The sequence below is a fragment of the Cyanistes caeruleus genome, chromosome 8, assembly GCF_971803275.1.
Source record: "Cyanistes caeruleus chromosome 8, bCyaCae1.hap1.1, whole genome shotgun sequence".
Taxonomy (NCBI): Eukaryota; Metazoa; Chordata; class Aves; order Passeriformes; family Paridae; genus Cyanistes; species Cyanistes caeruleus.
In genome coordinates this window covers 14,999,101-15,020,865 of record NC_141708.1, presented here as the reverse complement: position 1 = coordinate 15,020,865, position 21,765 = coordinate 14,999,101, and the positions used below count along the sequence as shown (strand labels likewise).

General features: G+C 43.0%; 2 protein-coding genes and 3 long non-coding RNA genes across 6 annotated transcripts in view; 2 read left to right on the top strand and 3 right to left on the bottom strand.

The window, feature by feature from the left end:
* LOC147651884 (uncharacterized) overlaps positions 1-10,659 on the bottom strand; it is a 35,531-nt gene extending 24,872 nt beyond the window's left edge. For both annotated transcript variants that reach the window (XR_015289729.1, XR_015289730.1), the window contains exon 1: positions 10,535-10,659. This is a non-coding gene — a long non-coding RNA (uncharacterized LOC147651884). The remainder of the gene's footprint in view (positions 1-10,534) is intronic.
* Positions 6,006-7,642, top strand: LOC111931214 (uncharacterized). Its single transcript, XR_015289727.1, has 4 exons — positions 6,006-6,234; positions 6,434-6,485; positions 6,690-6,895; positions 7,441-7,642. It is a non-coding gene; the product is annotated as an uncharacterized LOC111931214 (long non-coding RNA).
* Positions 6,314-9,188, bottom strand: LOC147651885 (uncharacterized). Its single transcript, XR_015289731.1, has 2 exons — positions 8,558-9,188; positions 6,314-8,454 (listed from the first exon to the last, which is right to left on the bottom strand). It is a non-coding gene; the product is annotated as an uncharacterized LOC147651885 (long non-coding RNA).
* Positions 10,660-13,849: 3,190 nt separating the features above from the next.
* LOC111930926 (homeobox protein VENTX-like) lies at positions 13,850-17,285 on the top strand. The gene is made up of 2 exons (XM_086899908.1): positions 13,850-14,354; positions 15,041-17,285. Exons 1-2 carry the CDS (start codon positions 13,878-13,880, stop codon positions 15,377-15,379), a joined length of 816 nt encoding a protein of 271 aa, XP_086756034.1. The 5' UTR covers positions 13,850-13,877; the 3' UTR covers positions 15,380-17,285.
* A 399-nt stretch (positions 17,286-17,684) lies between these two features.
* LOC111930927 (homeobox protein vent1-like) lies at positions 17,685-19,473 on the bottom strand. Its single transcript, XM_086899907.1, has 3 exons — positions 19,077-19,473; positions 18,697-18,917; positions 17,685-18,193 (listed from the first exon to the last, which is right to left on the bottom strand). Exons 1-3 carry the CDS (start codon positions 19,312-19,314, stop codon positions 17,834-17,836), a joined length of 819 nt encoding a protein of 272 aa, XP_086756033.1. The 5' UTR covers positions 19,315-19,473; the 3' UTR covers positions 17,685-17,833.
* Between the last annotated feature and the right edge of the window lie 2,292 nt (positions 19,474-21,765).

Sequence of the window (21,765 nt, the reverse complement as noted above, 5' to 3'; positions counted from 1 at the left end):
TGAAAACTAACTAATGACTTGAACTGGTGTATACAGAGGAACACAAAAAGCCAGAATCAGCACTGAACAAACAGCAGAGGCATGTGGCTGGGACTCAGTGGAAAAGCAAAGAGGTAGCAGTGCTCTATTTTCTCTGCTGATATCAAGAAACAGAATGTTTAAAAAGATTCAGAATTGTCTCAGTTTTTATCTTCATTACCCTATCTGCAATCTATATCTTCCTCTATATTTCCACAGAGATGAACAAGAGTTTTATGTTCTATCATGCTGGATTCCCAGTACTGTACTGAATGCATTAGTACTTCAATTAGTGTACTGATGAAGCACAGTGAACCAAGACAGCAAAGTCACCTGCAAGCACTGATAAATTGAGAAGAATTTTAAAAACTGCTCTCTATATACTCCTTTCTAGTGAAAAACAAGGTGACAATGGTTCAAATACTTCTATCAATGCTCAATTTTAAACACAACTTTTTTTCCTTAAAATCACTCTGTCTTCAGGGACTTAAAATGTAAATTATTTTAGAGTATACTACAGTGCTGAAATAATTGGAGTGGTCCACTCAGGTGATACAGGAATACACAGTTCAGATATCAGAAGCCAGACATGCAAAACCATTTTGTGGAGTATTCATTATACTCCACATATCTGGCAGAGATTAAAAGGCTTGGGGCAGTTTATCCCCCGGTCATAACACTACTGTAAACTCAACAATCCTTTCCAGGGAGCTGCAAAACAAGATGTTTGTCCTGCAGAGGACAGGAGGGAATTGCCAGCTGTCCTGCTTGTTTCCTCCCTGGTACCCTGGAGGAGACACCTTTGTGCAAGAGCACCTGGCAGCCTTTATCACACGCTCCAGATGGAGAAGTTCAGAGACGCGTGATGGAGCACCACGTTTTAGCTCAGAAACACCACCTGCAAGGGACAGAGGGGACAGCATCGGCACAACACAAACTATTCAAATTCAGCCTGCCCTGATGTGCAAAATTCAAACCATTTTTGGCAGCCCAGAGTGATCTGCAGTTTAAGGCAGCTCTGTTCTACAAAAGTGAGAGGTGTGTGTTCGAGTTCCACCAGTGGATCACCCCACAAGCACAGAGCTAAACAGTACCTGAAGGGAAGAAAAAAAGAGTGAAAGCCACACTCACAGGGAAGAAAAAAATTGATCCCAAATCAAATATTGGAAAGAATAGGAGCCCTTTCTTCTTTAAAAGAACAGCAAGAGGCTGGGTAGGACAGGAAGGACAGGAAAATCTTTTAGGTTGGTTAAGACATGTTTGTGTGGGTTAACATATATCAAGTGGAATATAAATAATATAATATAATTAAATATAATCAGATCAAATATCTTCATTTAAAAAACAAATAATTCTGCTAGTCATGTTGGAATTCTGGTGCATCTGTACAGTTAAGCAGGGTTTCAGCTTTGATGTGTAAAATACCGGCCCTTCATATATCCCTCAGAACAAAAGGAGAAAAAAACACCCCAAAGATTTTGAGGTTCCAGTGTTTTTGCTGACAATCTTTTGCTGACTTCAGTGAACAGTGAATCAGATCTCTGAATATCAGTTTTTCCCAGTTGATTTTCATAAGCTGCTTCCTGCAGTTTGCAAAAAACAACTTTGTTCACATGGCTTAGCCCAGAAAAAACACTTTTGAAGGCCAACTCCTGTATCTTGTGTTCCTTTAGCAGTTAAGATATTTGCTAGCTTCATTCTTTCAGACAAAATATGCAAGCTTTCTTTCCAGCAGCTTTGAGCATTACCATTCCTGACAGTAGCATACTTTTTATAATTTATGCCTCAACTCTCTGCTCTCATTTAATGCATCTTCACTTTAAGACAATTTAATTAAAAGAAAAAAAAAAAAAAAGAAATAAAACAAAATAGAATAATTCATCTTATTACAAAATTGTATCTTGGCATTTGCAAACAAGAATGTTCATTCTCTTCTGCTTATGTAATGCTCTATAGATGGATTTTGTGCAAATGGGCATTTTTTGCAAGGACACATGCTGATGTTTTTATGCATTCTCTACATTTTCCTGCAAAATTAATTTGCAGTGGTCATACTTTTAAGCTAAACATCAAAGACTTTAAGCACCAAAAGTGAAGCACTTTCCATCCACAAAATAAACTGAACTTGGGCAGAACATTATTATATGAAACTTCCAAAGCATTATATATAAATGTTATATAGTCAGTGTCTTTTAGCAATGCTTTCCTTTATAACATTCACCACAAATGCTACAAATAATAGCAATTTAATTATATCTTTGTCCTGGTAAGTGTTGTATTACAGAATAAATTAAAAACTTATAACCTGGCTACTTTAAATTCAGCAGTTTTGCCTGAAAAGCCCCTCAGCTTCCCTGGCCACCTATCAAGAGGCTGTGTGTTGATTTTTGTTTGGTGAATCACACAGGGTATGTGGGCTGTAGTTTCATTAAGAGCAGGGCATCATGAAACTCAGAGAGAAAGGCCCTGAATCATCACAGAACAAAAAATACATAATTTTTACTCTGTGCACTGAAGTACAAAGCAAAAGATGGGGAGGTGGGGGGGTTAAAGCAATGAGACAATGAGCCTCACTAATTAGTGCTGACATACTAGTCAGCACGATGAGCAATATGATCAGCTCCACAGCAACCTGTCTATCAAGATAGTTTTTATAGGTACTGTGGCAAAAGGTGATTTTTAACAAAAGAATTCTAGAAAGCAAATAAAGTTTTGCATATGTATGAGCAAAACCTTTTTGTAGAGTGAAAAGAAAAAGATTCTTATCTGAGAAAGTAACAATGAATGTTGTCATCCTTGGTTAAGCAGAGGTACAAATCACCTTCTCAATAGGGAATAAAAAGAGACTGATTGTGTATGGAAGGCCTGGAAAGCAAAAAAATATCCCTACACCACAAAGATCTTGTGCCTTAGTCCTGAGAAAAATCCAAATTCAGGCCACTGCAACCCAAAGTCCTTTTGAAATATAGCAACATCCATTCTTCAGAATGTTTTTAAAGCTATTTTCAGAATGTGCATTTAACACATATGATAAGCACTATGACAGAGTAAAATTAACAGACAGAAAGCTAATGAACTCATACATATAACCACTGTAATGTACATGCACCAACCATACCCTCATCAAGAATATCAGATTCATTGTGGACACCAAGCACCCTTACATGTCAGCTGTCTGAAATTGCATGATCATCATCCTGTTGTTGTTTAGAAAAGGTATATTGGTCCAAGAAAATAAACTCTAAAGAAAATAAAAGACTCTAAAGAAACTTAAAAGTAAGAAGAAACCACTATATATATATATATATATATATATAACCATTTATACAAGAGTGTGCATGTGTATGTTTCATTTTGAAAGCCTGCAGTGTAGGCTGTTTACAGTTTACAGTTCTCTTCAGTCTGTATTCACAATACACAAACAGTAATTCCATTTCTGATCTTCCTCCTTTTGTGCAATTATGAGTCTTCTAGTTTTAATTCAGATGCTACAGTAGAAGATCTAACAAGCCCCATTTCTACATATAAAATGTGTGAGAAATTCAGTAGAAAAGACCTCACTTTGCAATATCCAAAGTTTTTTGAGAAATACTATTCTACAAATTTGAGCTTAATTTGATAAGTAGCAGTATCTTGTAATAGTGACTTCTCAAACTGCTACTACAACTTCCTGAAAACTGTGCCTCCAGCCTAATCATACTTTTCCAAGCTGCCACACAAGCCCAGCAAACTGCATTCCAACCTATTCTCTTTCAAATCCTCAATTCAAATATTATAAATCATGCAGCTGATGGAAGATAAATCTAGAGCTTTCACTCACATCTCTGTGTTACAGCCCAGTTTTCCCATCTGGCTGCATCTGCTCTGCAACAACCCTTCATGGAAGGACAGGTTCCAAGTGATTTGGAGGAGCAGTCTAGAACAGCTTTTAACATTCAAAAGGGGCTGTTCAAACAGAGTGCTCAAAAGTTGGCAGCTACAGGCAATTAAAAATGTTCTTTACTTAAACCACTAGATTTTAAGTACCAGTTTAAAAATGCCAAACTCTGTCTCTCCCCCAAAGCAGGAATCAGTAAATTAATGACAAGTGCACTGGGATGGTGAGGGATGGGGGGGTGGCCTGAGTTGTTGGTTTTGTTTTTCTTTGTAAGAAACTTTGTTTTATCCTCTCTGGTCATGGTCTTTATAGGAAGTGGTTGTTAAATATCAAATTACACATACAACACATAAAATATTGGAAGCATCAATTTTTGAATCCATTAAAATTTCAGGCTATTTATTTTACACTGGCTACCAACTTTCTGTGGCTTTCTGAGGAGTGCCTGAATGGAGCAAATTTCAGAAAATACACCTGGAGGTTAAAAAGGATTAGGTCACCACTTTGTATTCAACATCAAAGGCAAAAGATTGACTGGTGTGTTCTTTTAAATTTTTTTTCTAAAATTTCAAAGTTGCCTGCTCTGTTTGTATTTCTGAATAAAACACAGATTAATAAAGGTTTGATTCTGCAATCCAAATCAAAAGCAGCTTTAACTGAGTCCTAAAGAAAGATAGATACATTACAAATCAGCTGTAGCAGGTACTTTCCAAATCCACAAATAAATAACAGCAAATATAAAGCACAAAAATCAAGAGACTGCTCCTTCACACACAAGGGAACAACTTTATTACTCCTGGTGAGGATCCTTATCAGAGCCCTCAGACCCCACACCAGATTTCATTATGGTTTTCTGTGGCTAGAGCCCTTAACCTGAGCTTCACCCATGGCATTAGATGGCCTGCCTAGAGCCCAGGACTAAAGCTTAAATAGCATCTATATTCCAGCTGCCAACCCAGCAATTTTGTGTTCAGCCCCCCAGGAAAACAAACAAAAACCAAACAAACAACCCTCTCTCTCTCTCAGAACACCACACAGCAAAACCAAAACTGACAACTGCCCTGGCACAGCTATTATATGAAAAGCTGTTGAAATGTGTTCACAGAAAGTGTTCACAGCTCTGAACACTTTCTGGTTTGGTTTAACAACAGCATATTTATTCATGGTTTTTTTTTTACAGGTGATACAGCTGTCTGATTGAAAGCCCAGCAGGATCGAAGTAAGCATTACATATTAAAAATCACAAAACTAACTACTTGCTTCAGGTTGCTACTGGGATGGCTTCACAAGCACAGAACGTGAAGAAAAGCTGAAAGAATCAATTTCATCTTTGTAAAAATCTAGGGAAACATTCATCCTAAACTGAAAAACAGGGTTTTTTTAAATTCAAGGTACTGTATACAAATCAGAATGCAATGACTGTTTCTTATGACAGAAAGGAACAAACTGAACCCGAGGTTAAAAAAAGAAAATTAGGAAATCAAAGAAACTTTGAAGTCTTCTGACACTGAAAGAACATAGAGTGAATTTCAGGAGTGTCCAAACTTATGAATAAACAACAGCATGTAACAATTAGTATTTTGACTGCTTGTGATACTGCTGTTCTCTGAATTAATTCGAACCACTTCAAAGAATTTTAGCTGATCACTTCAGACTTCTAATACATAAACCAGATTACTTAGGAGATGAGATGCAGTTTTATAGTGTAATAAATGTCCTAAAAGAAAGACAGCAACTTGAAAGCAAATGGTTAATGAATTTGTTAGCAAATAGGACTAAATATGGTGAAAGATGTTTCCCAGCCTTGGCACCCAGCACGGAGCTGGTGCCTGGATAAGCAGAGGAAAGCCTTGTACACAGACCTTGCTATCTCCCCAGTAAAGTCGCATTTGCAAGTGAAGGACATTGATAGAGATTCTCAAAATAGTGTGCAGGGGAAAAGGGGGGTGAGTTAGACTGAAAGCACAGCACAGGCCCTGAGAACAAAAGGTCCTCTCACAGATTTGCACTTTCCAAACACCACTGATGTATGTGAAAGAAAACACAGACGATAAATTCTCATTCTCAGCGCACATTTCAAGACATCACTTTAATTATTCCTATCACTTCTGTTGTCTGTTGCACTCCCCCAACGTATGAGCAATACTTCCCATGTTTTCAGCAGCACTTTTTGTGTACCCAATGTGCAGGTGCAGCAAATACCTTGGCAAGGGGGAAAGCGATTATCACTTAAGAAAACAGTAACACTGTATAGTTCCTACTTCTTCAAGGTCTTGAGCAAAGCATAAATTCTCATGAAAACGAAGTCACTGCACTTCAAGCATCAGACAGCGAAGCAGGTAAGTCTTACTGTTGCTCATAGTGCTGATTTTACCGTATTTTGTAATTTATAGGCTTTTTCTTTTTTTCTCTCCTGCATTTGTTCAGTAATTCAAGTAAGTATTTTCTCAGGTCTTAAATATAAAAGCGTCAAATATTGTAAAATAGTGCAATATACTGAGAAGGGGATATTGTTACTAACTTGTAATTAATTTTCAGGTCAAGTCTACAGAGCTGCACTTCATTTTTTCTGAGAACTCTGCGCTTTCTTGTATGTATTTCAAAAATATGCACTGGTGAACTTTTAACATACTAAGTACTGTTGAATCCTATGCATTAATGTTGGTCATCCCATATTTCAACCTCTGTTTTAGTCTGCAGTAGTTCTTAACAGCCTTACAGTTCATAAGAAATGGTACTGTGTAAGGAATACAAATATTTTTTATTCTCCCTAATATATGCTTTTCTATTCCAGGTTTACTCTCTCCGCAAGTGGAGTGGATCGTGATCTGGCTCGTTGTTCCTTTTTCCTATGCATATACTTCTTTGAGAATTGCTTCTAAAGAGGTATAGGGCATGGGAAAATGGGGCAACAGAGGTACTTCACCACTCATCTCAAGCAGCATCGTGAAGGCAGCGGCAGAAATGTTTGGAGAAAGCAGACGGGAGAAGAAATGAAAGGTAAATTTATGGAACTCGCAATTAATCTTCAAAGCTTGCATAGAAAGATACCGGCACTATTTACTGTGATCTAACATCTAAATGTTGGTTTCCTCTTAAAATCTGATTTATTACAAGAGCAATGTTTTAAGCTTGTCTCCAATGACATTATTAAATATATCACTTGGTCTAATGTAAGACACACACCATGCTAAGAAGTTGCTCCTGTGGGTCCTTATTCCATAAGTGTGCAATTGAAAAGAGCAGAGATGCAGCCACACAAATGCCCAGAACTCTGCCCTTCCTCGCTGTCTCACAGGTGCTGGGATCAGCCCCCCCAGAATCCAGGTAATGCTCACTCACCTGGGTAAAGCCCAGTCATGCCAGTGCTGCCCAAGTGGGTTGTCTGTAATATATCAATTATTCTCAGGATTCTGTTCCTTCAGATTCTAAGTACCTTTTACATGATGCATGCATGTGTGGGATTGCAAAGTCTTCTCTTGTAAAACTCAGTTAATGGTAAATCAAATTAAAAACATATTAATTTTCTTTTCTTTTATCCACAGGTGTCTTGGAGGTAGAAGTAGAACCTCTCTTTGCTCATTTTATTTAATAGAAAAACAATCATTAAACACAATTTTTATGTATTTGTCCAATTACTTTAAATAGCAATGTGTCACATCAGTTCTGGGGGGAAAATATTGGTTTTATGAAACAATGTAACTGTACATAATGCATGTCAAATAAATATTTGATGTTTCAGTCATATATCAAAAGTTTGTGTTACATTGCATCACAGTTTCTAACAAGTGTCATAAAGCTGCGAGCTCAGAAAGAGCAAAACAAGGTGAATTAAAAGTCATTTTACCCGGTGGTTGTTGTTATGCTACACTATTCAATATTAATGAATATTTTAGGAGTTACTTTTCATCTGTCTCTAATGTAATAGTGTCAAATGACTATTCTATTTACATATCACTTTTTTCAAAAATGAACAGGTAATTAAAAAACTTACATCCACAACCATATCTTTATTCACCGGTTTCATATCAAAGCTTGTGGTAAAGAGACCTTGTAAGGGTTTTTTTAATATATAAAAAATAAATCTATTAATAGTCATTAAAGTCAAAAGAAACCCCCAGAATTACTGCAGAAAATGTGGAAAATGACATACAAAACAAACACAAGTATAACTAAACAAGAAACAACCCCCACTTATAGCTTAGTTTCTCATATGTCACAGAAATGACACATTAATATAAAATTTATGATAATTTACACACCAAGTATGTGAGCATAGAGAAAGGAAAAAATAAAGAACCTGACTCGATATGTAACCTCAAATAACTCAACTTGGGGCTAACCTGAGGGTTTCTTGCTCTAGTAAACAAATGTTACATCAGTTTAATTAACGAGCTCTAATTCTTCCATCTCTCAATAGAAGGAGCAGACAATCAGATTTCACACAGCCCCCAGAGAGGACCCGCTGAATTTCAGCATCTCCCCGAGCCTTTCCCTCCGCTGAATTTCAGCATCTCCCCGAACCTTTCCCTCCTCTGAATTTCAGCATCTCCCCGAGCCTTCCCTCCGCTGAATTTCAGCATCTCCCCGAGCCTTTCCCTCCGCTGAATTTCAGCATCTCCCCGAACCTTCCCTCCGCTGAATTTCAGCATCTCCCCGAACCTTTCCCTCCTCTGAATTTCAGCATCTCCCCGAGCCTTTCGGTCCTCTGGCCCTGCTGCCCCCGCCCGGCAGCGAGGGAGAGGGGGACAGGCAGCTGCGGGCAGCCAGGGTTTACAGGCAGAGATGAAGGGACGGAAGGACTCGATGTTTATGGAGTATATTGGAAGACAAGATCTATTGCTAGGATGAAAGGATTTGGCGCCTTTAGGGTTTTTCTTTTTTTCTCCAGCTCTTCCCTTTCATTCATTCATTTCAGCCATTCATTTTAATAATACAACCCCCTTCAGAACTTGGGGTTACAATGCTTATTCCTGTCAGTAAAATGTATCTTTTACCATTGTTGATAGTTAACTTTGATATGCATCCGCACTGTGGATTTGTTTCTTTATTTCTGAGTGATCTTTGTAGCTATTACACAAACAACCATGGGCTTAAAAGTAAAAGAATACTGGCATTATTCAATCTTACATCTTAATCATAAAACATGCCTTACAATGTGGACTGAATTTTCAGTCCAATAAACTTTTTTTTTCCCCATACTCCTTCTCCATTCTGCAGGACCAGGGTCTCACAGCTATAGGTAAGAGAAGCAGTAGATCAAGTGAAGAAAGGAAAAATAAAAGAAAAAAAATTTACAATGAAAGAAGGCTAGTGACACAGCAAACAGGAACAAGTTTTCCAGGAGAGGTCAAGGTTTTAAACAAAATCTCCCCGCTTCTTTTTGTTAATTCTTTTCATGCTGCATAATATGTAGAGGGGGTTAAGTTAAGATTAAGCATTTAAATTTTTCTCCTAAAAACTAAGAATTGTTTTGCATTGACAGGGAGCGAGGGGGGAGGATGATGTCCATTATCATATGGATAATTCAAGGAAGAAAAGCCCTTCCCGACCCAGGGAGGGGCGGCATTTCCCGGCGGGAGGCGCTGCCCGGCGCTGTGACCGAGCCCGGCCCGGCGGAGGGATGGAGGGATGGAGGGATGGAGGGAGGGATGGAGGGATGGAGGGATGGAGGGATGGAGGGATGGAGGGATGGAGGGATGGAGGGATGGAGGGATGGAGGGATGGATGGAAGGTGTCAGGAGCAGCGCTGCGGCAGCACCGGAGCCCCGCTGGAGCAGAGGGCAAACAGCTAGAAACGATGGCAGAATGGAAGCCCTGAAAGTAGAAGTCGCATTCAAAAATCAGTATTTCTTTACTAGTGAGTTACATCTCCATCTGCACATCCATCCAGTTCTCACCTTGTCCTACCTTAGTCTCTCTCTCTGGAGAAAGTGAGGAATTATACTGACCCACTGACTGTCGAGACGCCTGCATTTACTTATATAAAACAAATTAATCACTACTGAATGAATGATCCTGGTTCCTCCTCTTTCCTTCCATGCTTCAAGCATGGCAAGTTAAGAGCTAGTCCAATCTTTCAGTGAGTGGATGTATCTCCACATTGTTAAAAAAAAAGCCATTTTCTTTTCTTTTTTTTTTCTTTCCCCGCCGTTTCCTGCTGGCTTCGAAGCCTAAATGGACTCCCTGATAGATCAGAGGGTCACCTAAACTCAGAGCATATGGGGAAAAGCACGGCCAGAAGGATGGAGGCAGGAGGAGTGAATCAATTCCTTCCAACAGCAGAGCTGGTAGTACTACTCAGCAGGTTTCATTTAGATAGGCATGTCCGTTGTATGAGAGAGAAATTAATTAATTAGTTAATTAATTAGTTTGTAACGTTTTTATCTGATGAATGTCCTTAATAATTGTTAAAATAACTGAATAACCTGTTTCCAGAGTTCTTCTTTGCTAGCATACTGACAAATCCTACATCTTTTGTGTAGTAATATTTTCTATGCTCAAACCAACACCAGAAGAATAATTGTTGCTTTACAGGAAATTATCTTGATCACTGATACAATGATCAAAAACATTGACACCTATGAGACACATCGTAAAGTTATTTCAAGATGCTTAAATAGACAACAGAAAGCGCACCTGTAGGTGTCACCAGATGTTCTCACTGAGGGCTCTGCCAAGAAAAGCTGACATTAAATCACCGCAGTACAATGTGGGTCAGTTGCACCTCCACTATACTTAATTACAGCTTACCATTTACATTCAAAGATCTTGAAGTCCCCACGTTCATAAAAAGTGCTGATAATCAATGGAAAATGGGATAAATGTGTCATCACAGGTTCAGACGAGTGTTAATTGCTAACCAGAAACACAGGACAATTACCTTTGACTTGTAATTGTTCTCATGTGATGGTCGCTTATGAGATCCAATCACTCCATCAAAGTCCCTTTAATGGGAGCTTTGCCTCAAGCCATGATCTGTATCTTATGTAAATCATCACAATAACACTCAACGGCATGAATGTTAGCATATTTTAAAAACAATATTATTTCAGGCATATTTTTCTGGTGTTTACCACCTTCATAGCCACTGATACTTCTAGCTTTGTTGAGCTTCCTGTTTAGTTCTAACCTTGCAGGTCAAATGACAATTGGCAAAACCAAAATTTGCTGCTAATTAAGACGCTGCCTCCCCAAAATCAATCAATCACACACCACAATACCCGAAGTCTCTAAAGTTTAAATATCAACCAAAGGAAACATAACAGAAAGATCTTAGAGGGGAAAATAATCACACTAACAAGGCCAAAACCCATTAAAAACAAAATAAAATACATCTTTATTTTCTAACATAATAGGACACCATACATCTATTTTTGTGCAGTCACATACAAGCACAGGAAAGTTTAGTCATTTAATCATTTACTTCTGTTTATAATAAAAGAGCCAGTGTCTAAAGCACCCAGCAGAGTAACTTTTCACTGTATGTCTGTACATGGTTTTCTGCATGAAAAAAGTAGGAAGGAAACCTCACAAGCTAAACCATAGTCTGGAAAACTGCTTTCCTTAGAGGTAAATAAAATATTGTATTAGCTTCCTGTGTCTTTTGAAATTAGGGCTTTTCTCCTGAAATTGTGGAATCGATTATTCCAATATAGTCAGACAATAACACGATCCATGATCGCAGAATAAAGAACCAAAATACTCACAAACCAACAAGTTTCATTAACACTAAAATACAAATTTAAAAACTGCCATCGTAGTGACAGAAATTTCGTTGTTTCAAGATATTGGTTCATCTATTAAAATAAGCACAATAATAATCAACAACTACAAACATTAATACAACAAAGGAATCCTATTTTGCTAATCATTCTGGTTAGATATTACCTGTAACGCTAAAATTACAATGATTCACTTCAGAAACTGTCTACTGCTTACTCATTTTTCCAGACAAATTTTACTTTCTCTAGGATTAATTTCAAAGGTTATTGGACTAGGAAACAGGCTAACTAAAAATTAATGGTCCATTATTTGGAATGGTCCATTCCAGACAAATCGCCCTGAACACTGAATCATTTCCCACTAATTTTTGCTATAACTTTACGGAAATTCAGGGCGGGGGGTGGTGGTGGGTTTGGATTGTTTCTTACTTAGACGAAAACCTGTAACTTTCAACTTGCATCTTAATTGCTTTTAAGACCTGCAAATTGCTGTGGGTGGAACCAGAAGCACATGAAGACAATGCTACCATTGTCTCTGTTAGCTTAGAAGAAATTTTCTTTAAAACAGAAGTGTCAGGTCGGCCAAGTCATTGCTTTACCTCCAAACGTATGTAGTCACCTACTAGAAATGTCATGTTTATTAAAAAAACAAACAAACAAAAAACCTGGTCAGGTAGATATTCAAGAGTTTGTTTTTTCTTCTTTTTACTACAAGAAGAACAAAGGACTTTATAAAAGCAGGTGAATGTATGAAGAACATCCAAAGTCAGAACGTAAAAATTTCTTCCGTGTGTCAGGATTCAGCATAGTTAACAAAATTACATTGCACTTAATGGGAGAAAATAATAATCCTACCTGAGAAATATAGAAAACCTACGGAGAGAGAAAGCTGCAAATGTAGCATTATCTTACTTGTACCATCTCACCATAAACACATCACCCTTCATAAAAGGTGACATGAATTTCTTTGAAGTTTAAGAATTAGCACATTGTCTCAAACATGTTCCTCTCCGCGTGGAAGCTGCTTCATTATCTCTGACTATATAAACTCAAGCAGCGGTGGCTGTTTACTGAAACAACCTGTAAATGTGTTAGCCTGTGTTTGCAGAGGATAAGGACTGTGCCATCCCAGGCCCACTTCAGACCGTAAAAGTGGTTCTTTTCTCACCCTTATCTGAATCATCCTTGAACAGACTGCCTCTGAACAGAGTTTACACTCCTCTTCTTTGATCTACCTCATAAGAACATCAGAACTGTTTACTTTGAAATGCACACATTTCTTTCTTGGGATGCAAGGAAAGGAGACAACGCTTTAAGACATGAACAGCAAATTCAAGCAAACTAGTAATTTTCCTCAGTGTTTCCTATCCTGTCCAATATCCTGACACATAACTGCTCATTTCTTAATCTTGTTCTTAAATAAATTCATAAGCACGAACTCCAATTATTCAAAACTTCCCAGCCTGTTTTCTGAAAATGACCTCACAGGTTGCTACACAAACACCGCTGTCGTCTACTTTCAACCACTCTCTCCCTGAAGACTTCTTAAAATCTCTGATACTACATAAACCGAAGTCAACGAGTGTACCTAAGACTTGAGAGGAAGAAGAGTCCTGACTGCAGCACTCTGCCTCATGGACAGCACCAAAAATATTTAACCCTGTGCTTTCCAAAGAACTCCAAGCTCAAACAACCTCTATCCACCCAGACTTAGTAAAGAGCACGGAGTTCCTCACAGGAATATTGATAAGATATGTATAAGTGTTTCTTCAAGATTTCTATCTGACGAGGACGACTTACTTGTTCCTACCTCACGTCCCTACTTTCTCTGCTGATAGAAACGCAAGGGAACTCTTTCAAGCCTTGCATCAAACAGGCAAGAAGGGCTCAAAATTTGGGTATAAGACTCATAAAAGAGGCTTCTCCCTGTCCTTCTTTGCTATCAGTCCGTTCTGAATCCTCGTCCTTCATAGCAGGAGATAAAGATTGGAAAGCCCGGGGGCGGAGGGGGCTCTGGCAGCGCGGGGAAGCCCAGGCCGTGCTGCAGCTCCCGGCACCTGCGTGGTGAGACGGGGCCGCGCTGAACTCGGCGCCAGGTCAGGCAGCCTGGAGTTCTGCAAACCACTGCTCTCGGAGATTAGGCGGATGTAACAATCACCCGAAAGGGGAGATTAAAGCGCCTCTCAATGAGGTCCTTTGTCCCGGGCCTCATTTGATGCTTTGGGACTTTTCAAACCCCGCCGGGGAAGGCGCTTTAAATGTTTGCCCCGGCGGCCGGGGCGGCTCCAGTGAGGGCCGGCAGGGCTGGGGACATGGAGAAGGGACCCTTCTCGGTGGAGTGGCTGGCCCAGAGCAGCCTCGGCGGAGCCAGGGAGCTGCCCGGTGAGTCCCGGCCGTGCCCTCTGGGTCCCCCCGCACGCTTTCGGTCACCGCGGGCGGGGCGCGGCCACCCCCGTGTCACCGCCCGCGGGGCCCGGGGCCCGCCGAGGGAAGGGTCCCCCGCAGGGTCCCCACTTCAGACGTCCCCATGTGTCCCCGCAGAGCTGCCCCGGGAGCCGGAGCTCCGCAGCCCCGGGCACGGAGCGGGGGCGGCGGGGGCCGCGCCCGGGCGGTCCCGCACCAAGTTCTCGGCAGCGCAGCTGCAGGAGCTGGAGCGCAGCTTCCGCGAGCAGCGCTACATCGGAGCCGGGGAGAAACGGCGCTTGGCCGCCGTGCTGAACCTCTCCCAGAGCCAGGTGAGCTTGGCCTGGCCCTCCCCCGAGCGGGACACGGGCCCCGCGGGGATGGGAGGCACCTCTCTGTCACCGGGGGACGCGGCAGGGACAGGGACAGGGACGGTGACAGGGACAGTGACAGGGACGGTGACAGGGACAGGGACGGTGACAGCTCCGGCAGGTGCGGGCCCGGGCCGCTGGCAGCAAAGCGCGCTTGAGAGAACTGCCAGCCCTGCCGGGCCCCCGCAGCCCCGAGAGCCCCAGGGACAAGGTGCAAATGGAAAATGGTGCATGCAAGTTCAAAAGCTGAAACTTCAACGGGAATAAAAGTACTTCTGCAGTCTCCAGAACCTCATTTTCAGGCTAATTCTTTATTACAGCTATGTACCTGTTTGGCAGGTGCATCGCAGGATTTCTGTACAGAACTACCTCCACCCGGCCCTTTTAGCCCCCCTGAAGAAGCCTTGTGTTACAGCCCTGGCCCGTTTCTGAGCACTGGCTTGCCATGCATCGTGGTGTGTTCTCACTTTTGCTCCTCATCACGCCAAGACAATTACTCTGCATTAAATACAGAGCAACGTTATTAGCCCCACTCTTTTACTGTCAATGCATTTTGTCACTTTGACAATAAGTCTATCTTCAGGGTGTATTACTATATTGAAAAGAGATAAAGGGTTTGGTTCTTGACTCTTTTTTCTTGTCCTCAGATAAAAACATGGTTTCAGAATCGTCGTATGAAGTTCAAACGCCAGACTCAAGATGCCAGGATCGAAGCTCTTTTCTCGGGCTTGTTTCTGCCCTATCATTACTCAGACACGGCCACATCCAGCTATCCTCATGGGGTGGATGTCAATGTCTCTGCTACCGCTGCTGTTTCCCTTCACCCAGCTGTGCCAAACCCTGCCTTGTTACCTTCTGTTCCAGCTCAGTCTCTTCAGCCAGTTTTGCCAAGTCCAGCTTTACTATTGCCTCCCGGGCCAGGATTATCTTGTTACTCTTCTGTGCTTCCAGCAGTGACTCTAACCACTGAATTCATAAAACACTGAGGTTCCAACAAGATCTTCCTTCGTGTTAAAAATCAAAACGGTTATGTGTAATCCTAAAAAAAAGTACCAAACTTTTTAAGACTAACTATTTAACTTATTTTGTTATATTAAATATTCTTGGGATTATTTTCTTTAACATAAAAAAGTTTGATTAGAGGAGAAAATAATTTACCCATATTTGAGAAGTTATACTGAGAGTGGAAGTGAAGGACATGAAACCTCTCTTTAGTCTGACAGTCTTTACCGTGTTGTGTGGAAATTTCTATATAAATTTTCTTATCTAAAAGTTTTCAGAAAATAACCTCTAATCGTGTGGAGATCTCCACTAAAGAAGTAGAGTACTGTTTACACTGAAATTTGTGTAGTAACTATGTTACTTTATAGGTAATGCTGTCAAAAACTTTGTCCATTCTACCTGAGTGGGGGGTTTTAAGGAAGGATTTGTAAGCTACAGCCAAGCGCATTTAAATCAAAATGTTATTAAAGGTAAAAACGCTATAAACAAAACTGAGCATGATGCCCAGTATTCCCTTTTGTGTATCCTCTGTACCATTATTCAAATGATCTCACCTGTTTTTTGATGGACATGTTGCATTTATGCACTAAAAGATAGATAAAGCTAAGGAATTAACTGGCAAGCATATACGTTCATGCCAATGTCCAGCATATTTTAATTTAAATTTAAATCTGCTCATGAAAATGAATTTTTCACCAACTCAAGTCTCATGGGACATTCAAAAAGAAAATATTCTGCTTTTTACTTCCAAAAGTTGCAGCTGTAACTTGATAGCCTCCCTAATTTTTAAACTGCAGAATTATTATGGGCTTGATCTTAGGAACACTTAGGGCTGTTCCTAAGAGTCACAAAGCCAGTTGTATGGGAAGTGGGAAAGCCAAGCCTTTAGACAATGGGAAACCAGAAGACCTTCCATCAGGATGAAGCAGCTGCACCAGGTGTGATTACATCTCCTTCCCCAATCCAGACCACTCTAATTTGCTTGCTAGGTGATGGTTGGGCTACTCTGCAGTTGTAAAGAGAGTGAAAATTCACACAAAACAAAATAAAAAACCACCATCACCACCAAGAAAAAAACCCAAGCCCTCCCTTCCTCTGCTCACAAGGCAAGAAAAGGGGCCTGCTACAGCTTTGTGCCATGGATTTTGTTCCTTTTCCCCTCTTCTCCCTCCATGTCCGGGTACCCTCCCCCCAGCTCCCCCCTCCGTCCCGTTTGGTAGAAACAGGGAGGAGGGGAAGTTGGGACACACCCGCAGGAATTTCCCGCAGCACACCCCTTCTCTGTGCTCCACCAGAGCAGCATTGATCCCTGACACTGCCAGGCAGCCGCAGCCACATCCTGTGCTTTTCTAGGTCACTTTGAGCACACTCTAAAGAAAATTCCCTTTACACCTTCCTGGTATTTTTTTATAAGTGAGGAGCCCTTAGGCTATTACATCGAAACTCTTGATGACTCACTGAATTAGAGGGTGGAGGGTGGAAATTCAGACTACAATGCAATAATCAGATAATGTATTTAGAAGGCCTTAAAGGTGAATTAACGAAACCATTAAAATCTAGACTAACAAATAAGCATTAACTAAGTGCATTTAGGAGTGAACGCCAATCCCAGGAGGAATTAAAAAAACCTAACACTGTTCAGGATTACTACAACAAAACTTTACATGTTTAAAGGGAATAGATCAAAGTACGCAATTATAATTGTTTTCTAGTGGCGAAAGAAAAGCCAGATTTTCAGATTACAATACCAGAAACAATTATGCCAAAAAATTTTTTGCCTAGCATTTGTTTTGGTTATTGTAAATTTTCAAATTCCATAATGAAGGTCTGATCCGTTAATTCCTGTTTAAATGCATGCTGACTTAATAAATATTATCTCTACAGCTTTCACATGGAAGATGAGATTTATTGATTTATATCCAGAAGAGAAACTCACTGACAGCTTATCTTTCCTCTGGAGGATGTACTTAGCTCAAAGCACAGCACAGGGCAACCGAATGCAGCCACCTCTGTCCAGGCTACCAAACGCTCAACAACAGACAGACAATCTCGGTGGGAGGGTAGGAAAGTCAGACAAAATGTATCTGCCTATTAAATACACTACGGGGGGACAGGTGACCACAGAAGTTTGCATTGCATAAGTGCAGCCTTTTATAGAGTTGATAACATATACATATGTTATCACATATACACATATAACTGTTGATATTTTATATATATATATATGTATACACGTTTATGAAAAAACTGGGGGGAGGCAGTGAAAACCATTAACATAACACATTTTAAGACTAGATTTATTAATATTTTAATATTAATTATCAAATATAAAATTATTAATGGCCACATTTAACTTTAAATAATAAAGATATTCTTCCAAATCGGTCAACAGATTCTGAGCATGAATTGCATTAGAGCATAAAACACTGTTTTTTTCACTATAATGCATATACAGGGTGGCATTGCCTGTCCATTTTGTTCTGCATAACTGGATGGAAAGAAGGATGAGGAAGAAGGTGTTGATGGTAGTAGGGCAGTTCATTTGCCATAAAGTGGTAGGTGCTTTGTGGTGCGTCATATCTGGGAAAGGAGAAGCTGAACTGCACAGCAGGCATCGGGGTAAAAGGCAGGAGTCTCTGGTGCTGGGCAGCAAAGGGGTAGTGGAGACCATCCTGAAACAGAGCTGGTGAGGTCCCCGCGCCGTAGCTGAGGACTGGAACAGGGGACACGAGGCTGTGCTGGTGGTCCTGTATCTGTCTCTTCAGTTTCATCCTCCGGTTCTGAAACCAGGTCTTAATCTAAGCAACAAAAGAAGAAGCGGGGAATGAAGGAGACAAATCAGAGACTTTGCCTAAAGATAAAGTGCAAACTGTGAACAGCCGTATCTCAGCTGCTTTGGCCATTTCGCTTCAGATGGAATTGGCACAGCTGGACTGGTTCTTTTGCCCTACTTAGCAGAAGGCAGAGGACCTGAGGGGTGTAGAGGGAATAGTAGGTGTGTTCGGGGATTTTACAATAATCAGAGTCTTTAAGAGCATATATGAGCTCTGCGAGGTCTACACCCAGATCACCCTATATGCAGGATAGTTTATCTCACTAAGAAATAAAAAACCCTTGATAGCTTCGCGATAGAAAGTGCCGCAAATTTCCCTGAGTGGTAACTCATTAATCCCCGAGGGATCCCACATCCCCTACGAGACTAAAGAGTCTGTTCACCGTAGGAAAGACAGGTGCGGAACCTCCGACCCTGGCTGCTCCTGCCAAACGGGGCCGGGAAGGATCCGCTTCCCGCGGGACTAACCTGGATCTCCGAGAGCTGCAAGGCAGCCGCCAGCTTCCTCCTCTCCGTGGCGCCCAGGTACTTGTGGCGCTGGAAGGTTTTCTCCAGGCGGCAGACCTGCTCCGAGGTGAAGGCGGTGCGCGCCCGCCGCTGCCGCCCGCGGCCCCCGCCGCGCTCCCCTCCTGCGCTCTCGCTCTCGTAGCCCGAGGACTCGTCTGCGCTGAGCCAGCCGCCGTCGGGGGCTGCAGGGGAGGAGGAGCGGCGGTGAGACCCCCGCCCGGCCGGGGCAGTGCCTCCGCCGCCCCTCAGCCCTGCCAGGCCGGTGCAGAGGCGGAAGGCCGAGTAGCGGCGTGCGCCCAGCCCGCTCCCCTCTTCTCTGTGCCTGTTCCCTCCTCACCCACCTGGCTCCGACGGGCAGGGGTCGGTGATGTCCCGGGGATCCGCTCCGCTCCGCTCCTCCGCGCAGGGCTCGCTGTCGGCGGCCCGGCCCGGCCCGGGGCTGCCCCGTCGGGGCTTGGCTCTGACCAGGAGCGTGGGACTGCCCAGAGAGGTGGGGGCGCGGGGAGGGGGCGCACAGCAGATGTGGGGCCTGACCCCGTGGGGCTTGGTCTCTGCCGAAGGGATCTCGGTCCGATTCATGGCGGAGAGGGGCTGGGCGACCCTGGGCCGCGGCCGCTCTTATATGGGCGCTCCGTCCCGGGAGGGATCGTTTGTAAGTGCGAACGCACATCAAAGTGGGAATCGAGCAGAGATAACAGCTACCAGCGAGGAGGAGAGTTCACACGTCTGGCAAATGTCTACAGCCCTTGGCTCCAGCGCGTCTGCGGGGCCGGGGAGACCCCCTTGAAGTGCAAAGCTGCCCCTCTCCCCTGGAGGGCAGGGCACGGGCAGCCCCAGCCCCGCAAACGGGGCTCTAAAGACACCTGGCTCCCTGTTCAGTCGCGGGGTCCCACACTGCACAGATGCCCGAAACCCACACCCACGGGGCCGGGATGAGGGTTAAAGAACCTCTGGTAGAGCCTGCCAGCCCCGCCGTCTTTTTCCCTCCCTGGGAAAAGCCATGGGGAGCCAATGTCCAGAAGTCCCCATCCACGAGGCTCAGCCCGCACTCCCCGGGCCACAGCCGGGCTGGGGTGAGCAGGGCCTCGGGCCGTCTCAGCTTGAACTTGGCGCCGTCTGTCTAGCCAGAAAACCCATCTCCCCAATCGTTTAGTGATCAAAGCACTGAGTGAGCAGCGGAGCTCGCACCTCATCAGCTTCATACTACCCCAATCCGTATGCCTGTTCCCGAGAAGGACGCTCGCTGCCCTTGTAATGCACGGAGGATACCAAGACATCTCCCATCACAGCTTGGCTGGGGGAAAGGGGCATCTCGGCAGCTCAGCCCGTCTCCAGGTTCTTCTTTTGTTCAACTTCACCGGGCTTTTGGTCATGCCACTAAAAAATACGACACCGACCACGAGCACACCGGCAGTAGCGATATTTGAATAACTCACATTCTAACCCTCTCTTAAAGGAGAATGGAAGAGAGAGCCGATCCCTCAAACTGGATAAATGCACTGATAGGACCTCAATTTCAACGACGATTCCAAAATCCTCAGTTACTGCTCGCATGCATCACTGCAAGGAGTGTACACCATAAACCTGAGTCTAACAGGGCCTGTTTCTTTCTAAAATAAAGCAGTAATCTAGGTTCCCACACACATGGGCAGTGTGAGGGTTTTGTTGGTTTTTTTCTCTTAAAAGAGAAAACCTAACCCCCAAACCAAAACCCTAACCCAAACTAAACCACCGCACCAGTTTATTACAAAAATCATTTGGAAGAACCCCCTCATATTCGTGCTATTCATTTCTCATTGTCTCAGGTGTTCCCGTAACTCCGTGGATCGGGAATGGATAGAGGGTTATCGACCCCTCCCGATCCCACCAAGTCTTATCCCCACACTGGCCCTGGGGAGGGATAAAGCCCAGGCACCTGAGCAAGGCAAACACCTTGCCCAGCCCACAGAGCCCAAGAGCTGGATGCCTCCTGAATCTTTGCTTGCAACACCATCCCCTCAGGGCGGGGATGGGAAAGGCTCTTGTTGCCTCGGCACAGCCCCGACAGAGAAATTGCCCTGCTCTATGAGGGGTACTAGGCACAGCCACTGAAGGAGTTTGGCTTACTGCTGCCACAAGACTGTCATTTCGGCTGATAGGCACGAGCCAATGTAAATGTTCAGCTGAATACAGCTGGATCCCACCCTGGATCAGAACCGCATACCTGTGAGTGCCCCTGACCCAACCAAAACAACTGTAACACGAATACTTAAAGCCTAGACACATTTCAGTCAAGCAGGGATGGGTCGCTCACTGCTCCTCAAATAAACTAAGAGCCAGCATACTAATTATAATAACTTTAGGATTTAATAACTGTTCCTGAGCTATCCCACTTATGTTCGGTCCCTCTTTTTCTGAAGCAAACTCATCAGGTGTGGAACCGCACGTGTTATCTCTGATCTTATTTTAGAACGGCAATTTCTGAATAAACCCATGTGTGGACAAATCCAAGCAGAAAAACTCATGTTCTGCCACGCAGAAACTCATTCACAGCAAGTTGTCCTCGGTAAAGCAGTGAGTGCTGTCTGCAGAGCCTGACTACCTTCCCAAAAAGAACTTTAGAGACAATACACGAAAGCCACTGATATTCAGGAGCTCCTAAACTGAGCACATCCCTACCCAGCAAGCAGCGTGTGCCCTGCTGGAAGCAGGGCAGCCTCCTCCACCGTTTCTCCAGAAGAAGAAATCTGTGCCGAGGCAGGCAGCCTTGGGTCCCCCATGCCCCGCAGGCCCCTCATCCAGGCACACGGAAACACCCCGGGACTACCCCCTAGGAGAGACACTTCACCCCCAGCTACCAAAACTGAACCAGGCACGAGATGACCACTCAGTGCTGTGCCAAAAGAGACCAGCGTTTGCATAGATACATTATGTGTCTTATAGAAGGGCACTATTGTTAACCCTGAAGAGCTGCTGCCATTTTCTCCCTCTCCTTTGGCTGGGAATGCAGGGAAGCAGCTGGCATGCCCCACTATTTGCTGAAAGTCAATG